General features: G+C 43.4%; 1 protein-coding gene across 1 annotated transcript in view; it reads right to left on the bottom strand.

Moving 5' to 3' along the window:
- Positions 1–1656: 1656 nt before the first annotated feature.
- Positions 1657–12359, bottom strand: part of PIGN (phosphatidylinositol glycan anchor biosynthesis class N) — a 127335-nt gene continuing 116632 nt past the window's right edge. Inside the window, exon 29 of the mRNA XM_063400681.1 lies at positions 1657–2050. Within this exon, the coding sequence (XP_063256751.1) occupies positions 1957–2050 (94 nt within the window). The 3' untranslated portion in view covers positions 1657–1956. The remainder of the gene's footprint in view (positions 2051–12359) is intronic.

Genomic DNA, 12359 nt, shown 5'->3' on the forward strand with positions numbered 1-12359 from the left:
ACTTACCCTAGGCTAATGCAAGTTTATGTTTTCAGTCTGTATATCTTTGCTGTGGATTTAAATCTCAGCAAACGGCCCTCTCCTAGACAGCTTCACAAAGTCATCTTATCCACCCTTCACTGCAGCATCTCTGTGAAAATGACATTAATAACACTTATAAAATATCCTGTGATCTCTAAGATAGGGGCATCTCCACACCACAGACTTGCTGGCAAATAAACATGGCTTTTTCATCCCACTCACTCAGAGCCTCAGGTCTGGATATCAAGTTTGCATGTGCAATACAAAGGGTCGGAAAATCAGGCTCACAGAGCTCAATTTCTTTTTTATCCTTCAGCCCAAGGAGGCACAGTGTGTGAATGACCTGGGGTCTTGCAGCTCAGGAGGTCATGACTGGAAAGAAGAGTAGAGAGTCACGCTCCACTTAGATCTGCTGGAAATCACCCTTGCCCAAACCGGGCAGAGCTTTAGCCTCATCTGTGGCTCACATCACACTCTCCAGGAGCCACACGCTGAGATATCCAGATAGCTGCCATCACACTGGAGACCAGCTGCTGGGAGGAACAACAAGGGCTGCAGTGCAGCAGCCTCTGCTGGGGCTCCTGCCATCCATCCTCAGCCAGGAGAACAGGCAGGAGGGGCACAGGGGAGGAAGCATGACCTTCCACAACACCCTGCAGAGGCAGCTCCACACCAGCTCTTTGGAGAGAAACTGTTTTATCTGCCATGTGTAGAAGATGCGAGATGGGACTTCTACCCACTGCCACTGCAATGTAACTTGCAATAAGGAGCAGTAAGTGTAAACTGTAGAGTTTCCTACCACCTACAGGAAATTTCTAGTATCAGGGAATTGTGTGTTTGTGTTTCTGTGGGAGCTTGCACATACATTCAACCCTATGTACTTTAATGATGTTGGTTTTTCCTAAGAACATGGATGATGACAGGCTCCATTTGTCCTGCAAGATTTATAGCAAAGGAACAAAGTCGTGCAAGAGAACAGGACTGAGCAAAAAGGCAACTCTGCCTAGGCAAGCTTGTGGAACAAGTTCAGGAAAACCCAGCAAATAAAATCAGAAGGTGGGGATTCCTTTGAAAAGTCTGAGCTCAGTGCCTGCAGTGCCAAACTTCTTGTAGAGATGAGGCATTGCTTTCCACAGATTAATTCTGCAGAATCCATTTCTTGGTAACAAGTGACAAGTCCAGCAAAGCACAAAAGGAGCAGCCCTTTTGCTAATTTGTTAGCATATTTGGAGAGGTTTGTATAAGAGCATGTGAATTGTTTTATATGAGCACAGTTCCAGCCAAGGACACCATGAGATTCACAGTCTGCTGGCATGAGGATAACGAGGTCTAAACCTGACCTAGATGATCATTAATTCATGTCACATTCCCACCAGTGGGGCTCCAGTTCAAGTCCACCTCTTCCAAGTTGGCACAACTTGCTGTCGTGTTTCTACAATATCTGCTAAGAAGCAGATGCAGTGAGGTCATGGTAAGCTTTGGTCATGTGGGAGCAAAGTAAATTCTCAGAGCCTTTAAAAGGCAAGAAGAGATAAAAGGGAAGCAAGACTTCCTTGAGGAAGGGATGATGGATGGATATTGCCATGTCAGGCTACGTAAACACAGCTGCAAATCTCCATGTAGAGTCAAGCTGCTTTATGGGGTGTTTATTACACATCTAGATGGATATCTCTTTACATACTTATAGAAAACAAATATCCACATAAAATGCCCTTCTGCAAGTGCTACTCAGGCCTCTTCATTGCAAAGAAATTTTTACAAGTGGAATAAGGGAATACTGTGAAGCATTCAGATCAGAGCAGTGACTACAGGTGAGCCATCCCGATGAGATCAATGGCATTACAGTCCAGCACTCTGTGGTAGCAACATCAAAGCATCTTCTGAAGTCCTGCAAGCACTGCCACCACTGGGTCTTTTAACAGCAGTTTGAGGCCCTCAATCAGCTGCCAACATGCCATTAGTGCAGGGAAGAGTCACCAAGAGCGACTGTAGCACCGTGGTATCATTGGACATACAATAGAAATCAGCTCTGAAAGAAATGTGGACATAAAACCAAATAAAATCAGTTGCCTTGGCAAGGGATCAGTCTGGTTTATCAAAATATTTATGGACACAATACCTCGGCTTGCTTTCCTGCAGGCAGTCACCAGGAAAGGAAACATGGCTGGAGGGATACCTGACACCAGATTTTGCACCTTTATAGCAACATCTGCTCAGATTGTTCTCAACTTGCAACCAGCAGTGTAGCAGTTTGCTAGTTCTCATATTTATTTTCAGCCAGATCAGCACCCTAATCCCCATCATCTTTTGTATCAAAACAAAGAAGAGGGCAGGAACAAAATGCCAATAAGGAAGGCATATCTCCTTTACAGTGTGTCCTCACTGGCACAAGTTTTACAACCAAACTTCCGGTTAACTATCCTCTGTACCTTGCATCACACCTATGAATTCCAGTATCACCTTCTTTTCTCTCCAAACTCTTCCAGATTTCTTTCAGAGAGGCTATATACCAGTCAGCAAAGACTAAGCTAGAACTAGAAAAAAGAGCCACATATGGGGACTAGCCTGTTAACAAAGCTCCAGCTAGAGAATGATGACAACTCCCAAAAGAGCCATCAAGGACTTCTCTACTCTAGGACTGACAGATGCTGAGCAGAGGCGATGCCTTTAACAGATCTCTTGCTACTCCTTGGCCCTATGGCACTGGAACAGAAGGACACAGAACACTGAAGACACAACAGTGTCTCTCTTGCTGGTGGAAGCCTTTGATGTGGCTGGGCAAGTATTGGGGCTAACCCAGCAAAACACAGATGCTACACTCCTGACCACTTCCTTACTGCATTACACACCCATGCATCAGAGCATGTTTCTTCAGTACAAGCATAGCTGAAAAATTTAGAAAATAAAATACCAAAATAGAAATCTGGGAAGAATATCTGTACTCATCTATTGGAGGAAGCCTAAACATGAGTATGCATGAGTCCATGGGAACTGATGAGATTCCTCTGCAGGGACCTGAGAGTCCTAAGCCACCATCTGTCATTTTTGAAAAACCGTGGAGTCAGGTGAAGCCCCTGATGACTGGAGAAAGGGAAATATAACCTCCATTTCAAAAAGGGCATGGCCAGCAGGTCAAAAGAGGCAATTCTTACCCTCTACTCTTCTGAGATTCCACATGGAGTGCTACATCCAGCTCTGGGGTCCCCAGCATAAAAAGGACATGGAACTGTTGGAGCAAGTCCAGAGGAGAAACACAAAGCTGATGAGAGGACTGGAGCACCTTCCCTCTAAAGACAGGCTGAGAAAACTGGGGCTGTTCAGCCTGGAGAAGGTTGCACGGAGGCCTCATAGCAACTCTCAAGTACATGAAGGGAGCCTACAGGGAAGCTGGAGAGGGACCCTTCATCAGGAACTGTAGGGAGAGGACAAAGAGTAATGGGCACAAATTGAAAGAGGGGAAATTTAGGCTGGATATTAGGAAGAAAATCTTTACTGTGAGAGTGGTGAGACACTGGACCAGGTTACCCAGAGAGGCTGTGGGTGCTCCATCGCTGGCAGCGTTCAAAGCCAGGTTGGACAAGACCTTGAATAACCTGGTTTAGTGGGAGGTGTCCCTGCCTATGGCAGGAGCTTGGGAATAGATGATCTTTAAGGTCCTTTCAAACCCCTTAACATTCTGAGATTGAAGCAGATACGTAGCATCTATTGCATAACTATTAGATATTATGGCATCTGTGGGTAACCTTTATTATTTCCAAATTTTCTCTCTGTATTTAAAACAAAAATCCCAAACTTCCTAATCACACATCTTTTCCTCTCAGCTGACTTCTCACTGTAGTGACTAACCAGATATACCAACCACCTCAACAGAGATTCTCGTAAACTGTGGCCCACACTTAACATTTTCAGCATAGCTACAGCAACAAGCTCCATTTTATGATTTAGAAACTGAAGCTTCTGGTTTCAATAACAATTTTGCAGTCATTATGTATTTTGTTAAGGGGATACTCATAAACTGCCCCTGCACCAGGAACATTTTACCAGCAGAGAGCTTCTGGTGGAGATGCCTGGCTCTAATAAAAGTATTCCACTCCTCCAGGCATTATCAGATGAGATGGGAGGTTTTTTCCCTTATTTATTTTTCCTTTGGGCAGGCTTAGTACCCAACAACCCAGAAACTCCTTCCAGGACAATACAAGGCACTCTGAATCATGGGTGTCTCAGACACTCTCATGCCATCCTGCATCCCCTCCCACTGAGGGAAAAGTAGAGAAGAGCAACCAAATCCTCCCCCAGCAAAAATTAATGGTGACAGGAGATGTAAGCTGCTTCCCCCTGCTTTTCTCTCCCTCCATGTCCTCCCTCTGTGTGTGGCTCTGAGGAAGATGGTAAAAGGTGAAAGTTGTCGTGGGAGAAGGAGAAGCAGCATTTCTCATAGCTGAATTTTTGCCAGCATGAGCTGTGGTTCATGAACTCAGACTCTGGCCCAAGGCTAAGTTCAATTGTGTCTGAAGTCTGATGAAATGCTTCGCATTGCTCTAATATAAATTTTTCTTTCAGCTGAGGTTTTTTCCAAGGCAGGAGACAATTCCTCTGCCCGACTAAAAAACAGGCTTTGAGCACTGTTTGTAATGTATTAAAAGGGATTTGCTTTGTTAATTTTCACAAATACCAAGTCCATTCTGCAGGCATATAAAATGTACAGTTAAAAAAACAAGTGATCCATCTAAGGATCACAGAGGTTCTCTCTTCCACATTATGTCCAGTTGAGATAATCAAGATCCTGAACTTTAGGATTTTGTAATTCACAATGAAAAGTTTGACTGTAAAAAGATATTTCTAATACTAAATGGCTCTTTACAAGACAAAAACAAGATCTAATGGCTGGAAACTTGGCTAAGAAGATACAATTAATTTTAATAATCACTAAGCATTGAGAGTAATTAGCTGCTAGATCAAACTACCACTGAATAATAATAATTTTAAAAAATTTTAATTTCTGGCTTCATTTAATTCAAAGTACATGTTCCATTGTAAGGTGAACTGTAGCTCAAACAGAAGTTACAGGGCTGAAGCAGAAATTACTCAGAAAAATGCTACGACCTGCATTATACAGGTCAGGTTGGATGATCTAATAGTCCCTTCTGGCCCTAAATCCTATGAATTACAAATCCAGGGTGCTCTCCTTGGAGAGTTTGAAAATGCTTTGCCGACACGAGGTTATAATCCACTGTCATACTGCATGCCAAGCATAGCATCACCTCAACGACCCAAATCTATGTTTTATGGCCATCTCTAAAGGGATCAACTTTACTTATAAGGGTATTAAATATTTCAGAGGAATAGCTAGCAGATCTGATATGTGGAAATTTTCCCTTTTACAAAGCGAGAGCAGGACAGATGTGCATTATGAAGGTCCCTGGGCCAAGGACCTCTGTCTTCCCAGCAGGAGCACCATCTACTTCTAGGCTGATGTCTTGATGTCACCCTAGCAGAGCCACAGCGACCTCAGGTTTCAGGCTTTTCCTTACTGAAAGAGTAAATAATCTGACCATCTACCCCATCTCTCTACATCATAAGCAAAATAATGGGATGAAGATTCATTCTCCTGCTTTAGAGGCTGCTAAACAAGTAGTACAGCAGGGCAGTGCATGCTCTTGTGGACACACTGACACCCATATTGAAACACAGGTGTGTGAATGCCCCATCCCTGGAGGTGGTCAAGGCCAGTTTGGACAGGGCTTTGTCCCTGCCCATGGCAGGGGGTTAGAAGTAGATTATATTTAAGGTTCCCCCCCAATCCAAACCATTCTGTCATTCTATGATAACAAGGAATTAAATTTTCAATAGGCAACTTTAAGCTATATAGGGGTTGCTTATTTTAGTTGCAGACTAACAGGACAGTAGTTTGAAATTGCCTCTATGAACTCAGCTCAAACTTTGGGAGATTTCTCTGTCCCGACACAGTAACACAATAGACTGGCTCCAAAGCAGCTCAGCTCCAGGAGAAGATGCCCCACTTCTGTGTAGCAGGAAGCCCAAGCCAGCCAGCTAACCTGGCAGACACAGATGACTTCTTCCCTTGGCACTCTCCCACCACAGGCACAGCAAGATCCCCCCATCGCCAGGGTCAGCCTTTGCTCAGCAGCTTTACAGGTCTGGCTGGTTCCAGACCAAGCTCCCTGGTACAGCAGATCTCCAGAGGTGCAGCATGGGGTGCTGAGCCATGATCCAGAGCTTTCCTGGACTTCCTAATGCTACTGAGAGGAAGGATTATCTTCTGAGGATCAGTAAAGTCTGGGAAGGTCGAAGATGTCCACAGAAATAGAATTAACATGCCTGAACCCAAATGCCTCCTCTTTACAGAGGCAAGAAGAGCTTCAGAGGCCTTTCTGTGTGGCTTATGGATAGAGGAGGGCTGAGTGATCACGTACAGACTTTGGAAGTGAAAGAAGTGTGTGAACATCAAGGCTTGGAACAACTGTGACCATACAAACATCTAAGGGAATCTAATCACTGTGGTATCAGAAGTGCTGAAGCAATGTTTGAGAGCAGAGCAGGGAATGACCCCAGAGAGGATCATCCCATGCTCCTGCTCTAACAGAGTGTGACCAGACAGCTGCTCATGCCCATGTGACTTGTGTAAAGCCCCGTGAGGCATCCCTCCATTGCAACCGTCAAACCACAGATCTCTTACACATAAAGCTGCTATAGAATGAGCCTGAATACTTTTCATAAAAGCCTGATCCAAACCTGCTGAAGAAGATACTGCATTTAACTTCTGCAATGAAGCCTAACAAGTGTTTTTTAATATGCTACTACATTGCTCAGCATGCCCTTTCTCTCCTTTCACAGTCACATGGCTTTCCTACTGAGTTTTGTTTTGACCTAAGGTAGCAGTTTCAGCAGGCACACATCATGTGAACAAACCAGATAATCAACTGGTTTGTGATTTGCTGGTGATTTGCTGGTGATTTCCTTCTGCTCATGTTAAGTCAAACAGAGAGAGAGCACCCTTGTCTTCATAAAGCTCAGCTACGAAAACCTCAGCCAAGAGAAGTTAGGAAGTTGCTCCTCAAGTCAAATTACCCTTGTGAAAAAGGCATATTGTATATGTGGCTCTACGCAGATATTTACTATATGTAATCTGATAGATAGAAAAGTTATACTATATTAACATTAGAATAATGTAGTGAATATAGTTTTGTAATTAACAATAAGTTATAGTACAATAGAAGCTGTGTATGTGTGTTATATTTTTTTGCTCAAGAAGAAAAATTCCTCAGCAGAGAGATAACATTCACAGAGGCCCCTAAACCTTACAGAGGCCTCTAAACCTTCTAGTGAAGAAGAATTTATGGCCTCTTATCCACAGAACCTAACTTTCTCAAGGACGTATGCTCTCATGTGTTCTTTTAATTAACAGAAAGCTTTTGTGACAAGAAACAGCTGAAAATTACTTGTTTTACGTAAGATATGAATAGTCATAAACTGAAGGCTTAAAAAAGACTTCTCTTTGTTCTGGGCCCTTCTCCTTCCTAGCCTTTGTCTGGGAGGGAGGGGGGACAAAAGCCCGGGCTACCTTCTTTGCTCTTGTCTCATTATTTGTCCTGTCTCTGAAAACTTTTTTTAAACTTTTATTATTGTATTAATATTTTTGTAACCAATTTTTATTCTTTATTAAATATTCATAAATTTCAAAAAAACGAGTGATTGGCGTTTATCACACCCTTAAGTCTATTTTGAACCACTCTGTAATCAAGAAAAAATGAGGAGCCAACGGTTTTGTTTCCTTTCTGAGCCTTTTTATCTGCTTTGGCCAAGGACTCCTTGCTTCTGGACAGCTGGGTCCCATTCCATAGACTGTGCTAGGGCTTTGCTGCAGGATGTGTGTGGGTATGAGGCAGGTGGGAGCTGTAAGCAGCAGAGCATTGACTGCCTCACCTGAGGCAGGGCTTAATGGTTCTGAATCACAGTGTTGAGGGTCTTCAAGACTTGGGCAAATAGATTAAAAGTGATAATAAAACATATACTGAAACAAACATTCTTCTTTAAGTTAGAATAAGCCCACTCTGAGTTCAACAAATGCATGTGATTTGTCTTGGTTCTCTTTGTGTAAAGAGTGGGTTCATCACCAATATTAGTTCATAGCAATGTGTTGAATTATTGATTTGAAAGGCACATCTACCATCATAGTGGAGCTCTATAAATAAGCTGAACTAAAAACACTTGGACAGACACATGTAGCTAAAGGACTTCATACTTCAGTGGGCAAAACCACAAAATACCAAAATAATTAAATTTGTCCCTAAAAAGCCTTGAAAATAATTGGGTCAAGTTTCCCTATTTCATCCCCTCCTATTTTATAAGATAATTATGAACAACTCAATACACCCAGTTTCTGGAAGCAAAATTCTGCACATCCTTATTTTTCCTTTCTGCTTCCAAAGAAGCAAACAAAAGAAAGAATAACTGAGTCTGAGCACAGTTAGGTCTGCAATATGCCACTGGCTCTTCTCCATACAGCTCCCTTTAAGTCAAACCAGCTGATTAGCTCCGAGATGTCCGTCTCTGTACAATCTCTCTTCCCAGAGCCAACAAAAAACAGAATTGTGGTTGCCTGAACCAGAACAGTGCTTCTGGGATTTTTTCATGCACTCTCCCTGTGCAGAAGAGTCAACATAATAGTGCAAAATGACAAGATGTTGAGCCACAGTGCCAAGACAACTTGCACACTTTGCATTTTTCCTATTAGAGATGCATCAGTGGTTCTGGAAAGGAAGAGAGGGAGAGGAAAAGAGAGAAAATAGTGCAGAGGAGTCAAGTCCAGCTCCAAAAGCCTTTGTGTTTTCATTTTGCTATTAAGATGAGATATTACAAGACAGTGATGATTTGTAGACTTCAAGTATTGTAAAAATAAAATAAATTTGTCCCTTTATTAAAACCATTTTCCCAGGGAAAAAAAACCCCAAAAACCAAAGAAAAACAAACACAAACAACCAACTAAACACCAAAGCAAACAAAAAACCAGGACCAAAAGGAAAAAAGGACCAGAACATTACAAACTACATAGCATCCTCAACTGCGGGCCTCCCACTAAGATGAGCAGAGAAAAAATCACAAGCAAAACCTTCTTTCAGAGCCTTCCTCATAGTTTTTCTGGGAAATATTCCCTCCAGATCACACTACCAAAAAACTTGTGAGTTCCATTTCTTTTCTTACTATCATAAATGAAGAAATATGGAAAGTTTTGAATGGATTTTCTAATTTTAATTTTTCTTCTGAACTTAGACCTGATTTTCAGCTGGTTTGTCCGGACATTTTTAGTTTAAGGGAAAGGGAGTTTGTACTTTATCTTTGCATCCTTCCAAACCAGGGTTCTCCCAGTGCCAGTGCAGGGTGTGGCAGCAGCCAGAAGTTGGCCTTGTGCTGCAGTCTCCCCTCCCTCAGCACCCCTCCAGCTGGGTGCCCAGGGGATGTCCCTGCTCAGGACTCTCAGCCCTGCTCTGGCTGCCCTCTCCAGCCGGGGTGCTGTGCAGCAGGGAGCCTTTCAGCCACCCCAGGCACCCAGGGTGCCTGCTCTGACCCGAGCGAACCAGCAGCAGAACCGTGCTGGGGTTGTCACCCAGGCTGAGTGCCCACAGCAGAGCACCAGGGCCACCACCGCTCTCGGGCCCATTTCTGCAGCCCATCCTACACCATGACCTCATCTCACAGGGAGTCTGTGATGTCTCACAGCTCTTGAATCCTTTTAATTTGTAGTGACAGAGGAAGGGGTTGCCCATTGCTGATGGGCCTGTCTCCCTGCTGGAGGTATGCACATATCTGTTCAGTCATAAGGAGATGGCAGTTCATTTTCAGCCTTTTGCACTGTAAATGCATTGGTAGATTATGGGGCAGGAAGGTGGTATAATTTCTAGTGGAAATTAACTTAATTATAAATTAGAAACATTTAAAGAGGATTACCCTCATGAAGGAAAGTATTATCTCATAATTGTTATAAAAAACCTACTGCTCTGCTGTTTTAGCACAGTCAGCTTAAAACCTCGAGGCTGATAAAAGAGTTCCCTCTCACTGTTGTCTTTTTCAAGTAAGGAGAAGATATTTGGATTGACTTCCCTCCCCACCCCACCCCACTTCTAAAGTGTCGCGGAATTGCACCACAGCGTTACTGATCCATGAGCTGTATTGTAGATGTTTGCTCTTAATGGTCCACAAATCCCAACTGGTTCTTAGGTGACAACCTATGCCTAGGGCCCTGGCAGAGGTTATTAACTTTACCATTTAGTTGGCTTCCTGACGGAGACTTTTAATCCTGTGAATTATTTTTAGAAGGGCTACACCAAGAATTTCAGAGCTGCTTTATTATCTATGAATCAAGCCTTGGCTGCAAATTCAGATCATCCCTACTTGAGAAGAGCAAATAGATGTATGCATGTATGGAGATATAAAAAATGAGTCCTTCAGACCCATCTTGACAATGAAGTTCATGGATTTACATCCATTCTAAAGATGGAGTAGCAAAGAACAGAAGGTCACAAGTTTCTTTCCAATGTAAAGCCTGAATTTAGCCCCAGCACAGCTTTGGTCTCTGGAACTGTGAGCCTGAATTTGCCAGACACCCTCAAGTGACAGAGAGTATTTTTTCAGGAAAAAGAAAATTAACTGGAGACTTGTTTTTTCAAGTGTGGCTCAGCAAACCCCAGCAACCCTCTGTTGAGACTCTGACTCCTGCACTGAACCAGTAACATTTCTGCACAGAAACTTTCCTGGAAAAGTAGTTTTTGCTCTGATAAAAATTTAAATATAGAAACTAGGCAAAGAGCTACTTTTTTAGACAAAAAACACTTTTCAGCAAAACATTTCCTCTTTGGCCTTGCCTTTCAGTTAAAAGTGCTTTTTCCAAGCTACCTTTTTAAAGGTCATAACTCTGAAAAGGCTGGCCTTTTGGGGAAGGGCAAGGCTCTACATCAGATTTTCTTTATCCATCCATAGGGTCACATCCATACAACTGTTAGGCAAGTGCTGCAGACACTTTTGGGGACGTGGAAGAGAGGGAAGGTACATGCCAGATGTGCATCCTCACACCCGTCTGTGTATAAAGCTCATGGAGAAATAGGGTTGGCAAGCACAGCAAGCTCCTTCCTGCTTGGAAGAGCCCATGCCCTCTCCTTGATGGTGGCAAAATGCCATTGTCTTGGCAGGGAAGCACTGAGACTTGAACACCCCAGGGCGCAGAAACCTCTCCTCAAGACCACCAGCTAGGCACTGGAGGTCCCTCAATTCTTTGGGCTTGCATTTGCCACAGATGCTGATGTAGCAAAATGACTGCAAAAGCAGCAACATGCTGCCAAAACGGGGAGAGCAACAGGTGTGGGATTCGCCCTTCATCCCTATGGCTATGGGAATTCTAGCATCTCTTCTGCAGCTCCTTGGGCTGGGAGTCCCAAAAACCTAATAAACTGGAGCCAAGCATCCACCATGTTGGGAAGCACGTCGTCCTCAGATCACCCTTTGGTCATGTTCGTTTAGGCTGTATGCAAAGCTTGTGGCGAGCTATCCATTATAAATCCTCAAAGGCTTTTGCACTGTCATAAATGCTATAGCATGAGAAATGTTAGAGTCACAGCACAAGTGTTTTCCTAAGCAAAGGCATACAGCCCGGAGCCAGGAATGAGGTAATTACTTGTACAATAGAAATGCAAATTCAGTAACCTGAAGCGGGGGTGGGGGACCACAGAAGCAGTACAAGTCCTTACAGAGCCAGGTCCCAGGGGTAAGTCTCAGGCACCAAGAGGCAACCAGACAGGAGGAAGAGAAAGTTTTTATATGAAGGAATATGGCAACCAGAATAGATTCTCTAGAACTCACGTTTAAAGTCAGAGGAAGAGGTAACAGAATATCCCAGCCTCAGTAGCACCAGATAATGAACTACTCCAAAAAGCTAGTTGGTTGAGGGAATAGCCAGAAAAAATAAATACTTAAAGCTAAGTACAATATTAATAATTCTTTTATTTTATTAACTTTATTCTAGTATCACCCTCAGGCCTAAGTAAATATCCTTTATCGTTCAAGCTCATCTAGTGAAAATGCTGACTGTCGAGAAACATAAAACACAGGGTTTCAAATCCTTCTAGGGTGGAATCGAGAGGATTAGTATGTTTTAACAACAAACAACAGCTGGAAAAAACCCCAAACATTCCCAGGGTATCACAAACCTCCCCAGAGAGAAGGAAAGCTCCTTCAAGAGCAGTGGGGCATGGGAGCCCCTCTGGTGTTCAGAAGGGGGTGGGAAGGACCCTGGGCACAAAGGGTATGCAGCAGAGATCCAGCAGCAG

Source organism: Prinia subflava, chromosome 1 (genome assembly GCF_021018805.1).
Source record: "Prinia subflava isolate CZ2003 ecotype Zambia chromosome 1, Cam_Psub_1.2, whole genome shotgun sequence".
Classification (NCBI taxonomy): Eukaryota; Metazoa; Chordata; class Aves; order Passeriformes; family Cisticolidae; genus Prinia; species Prinia subflava.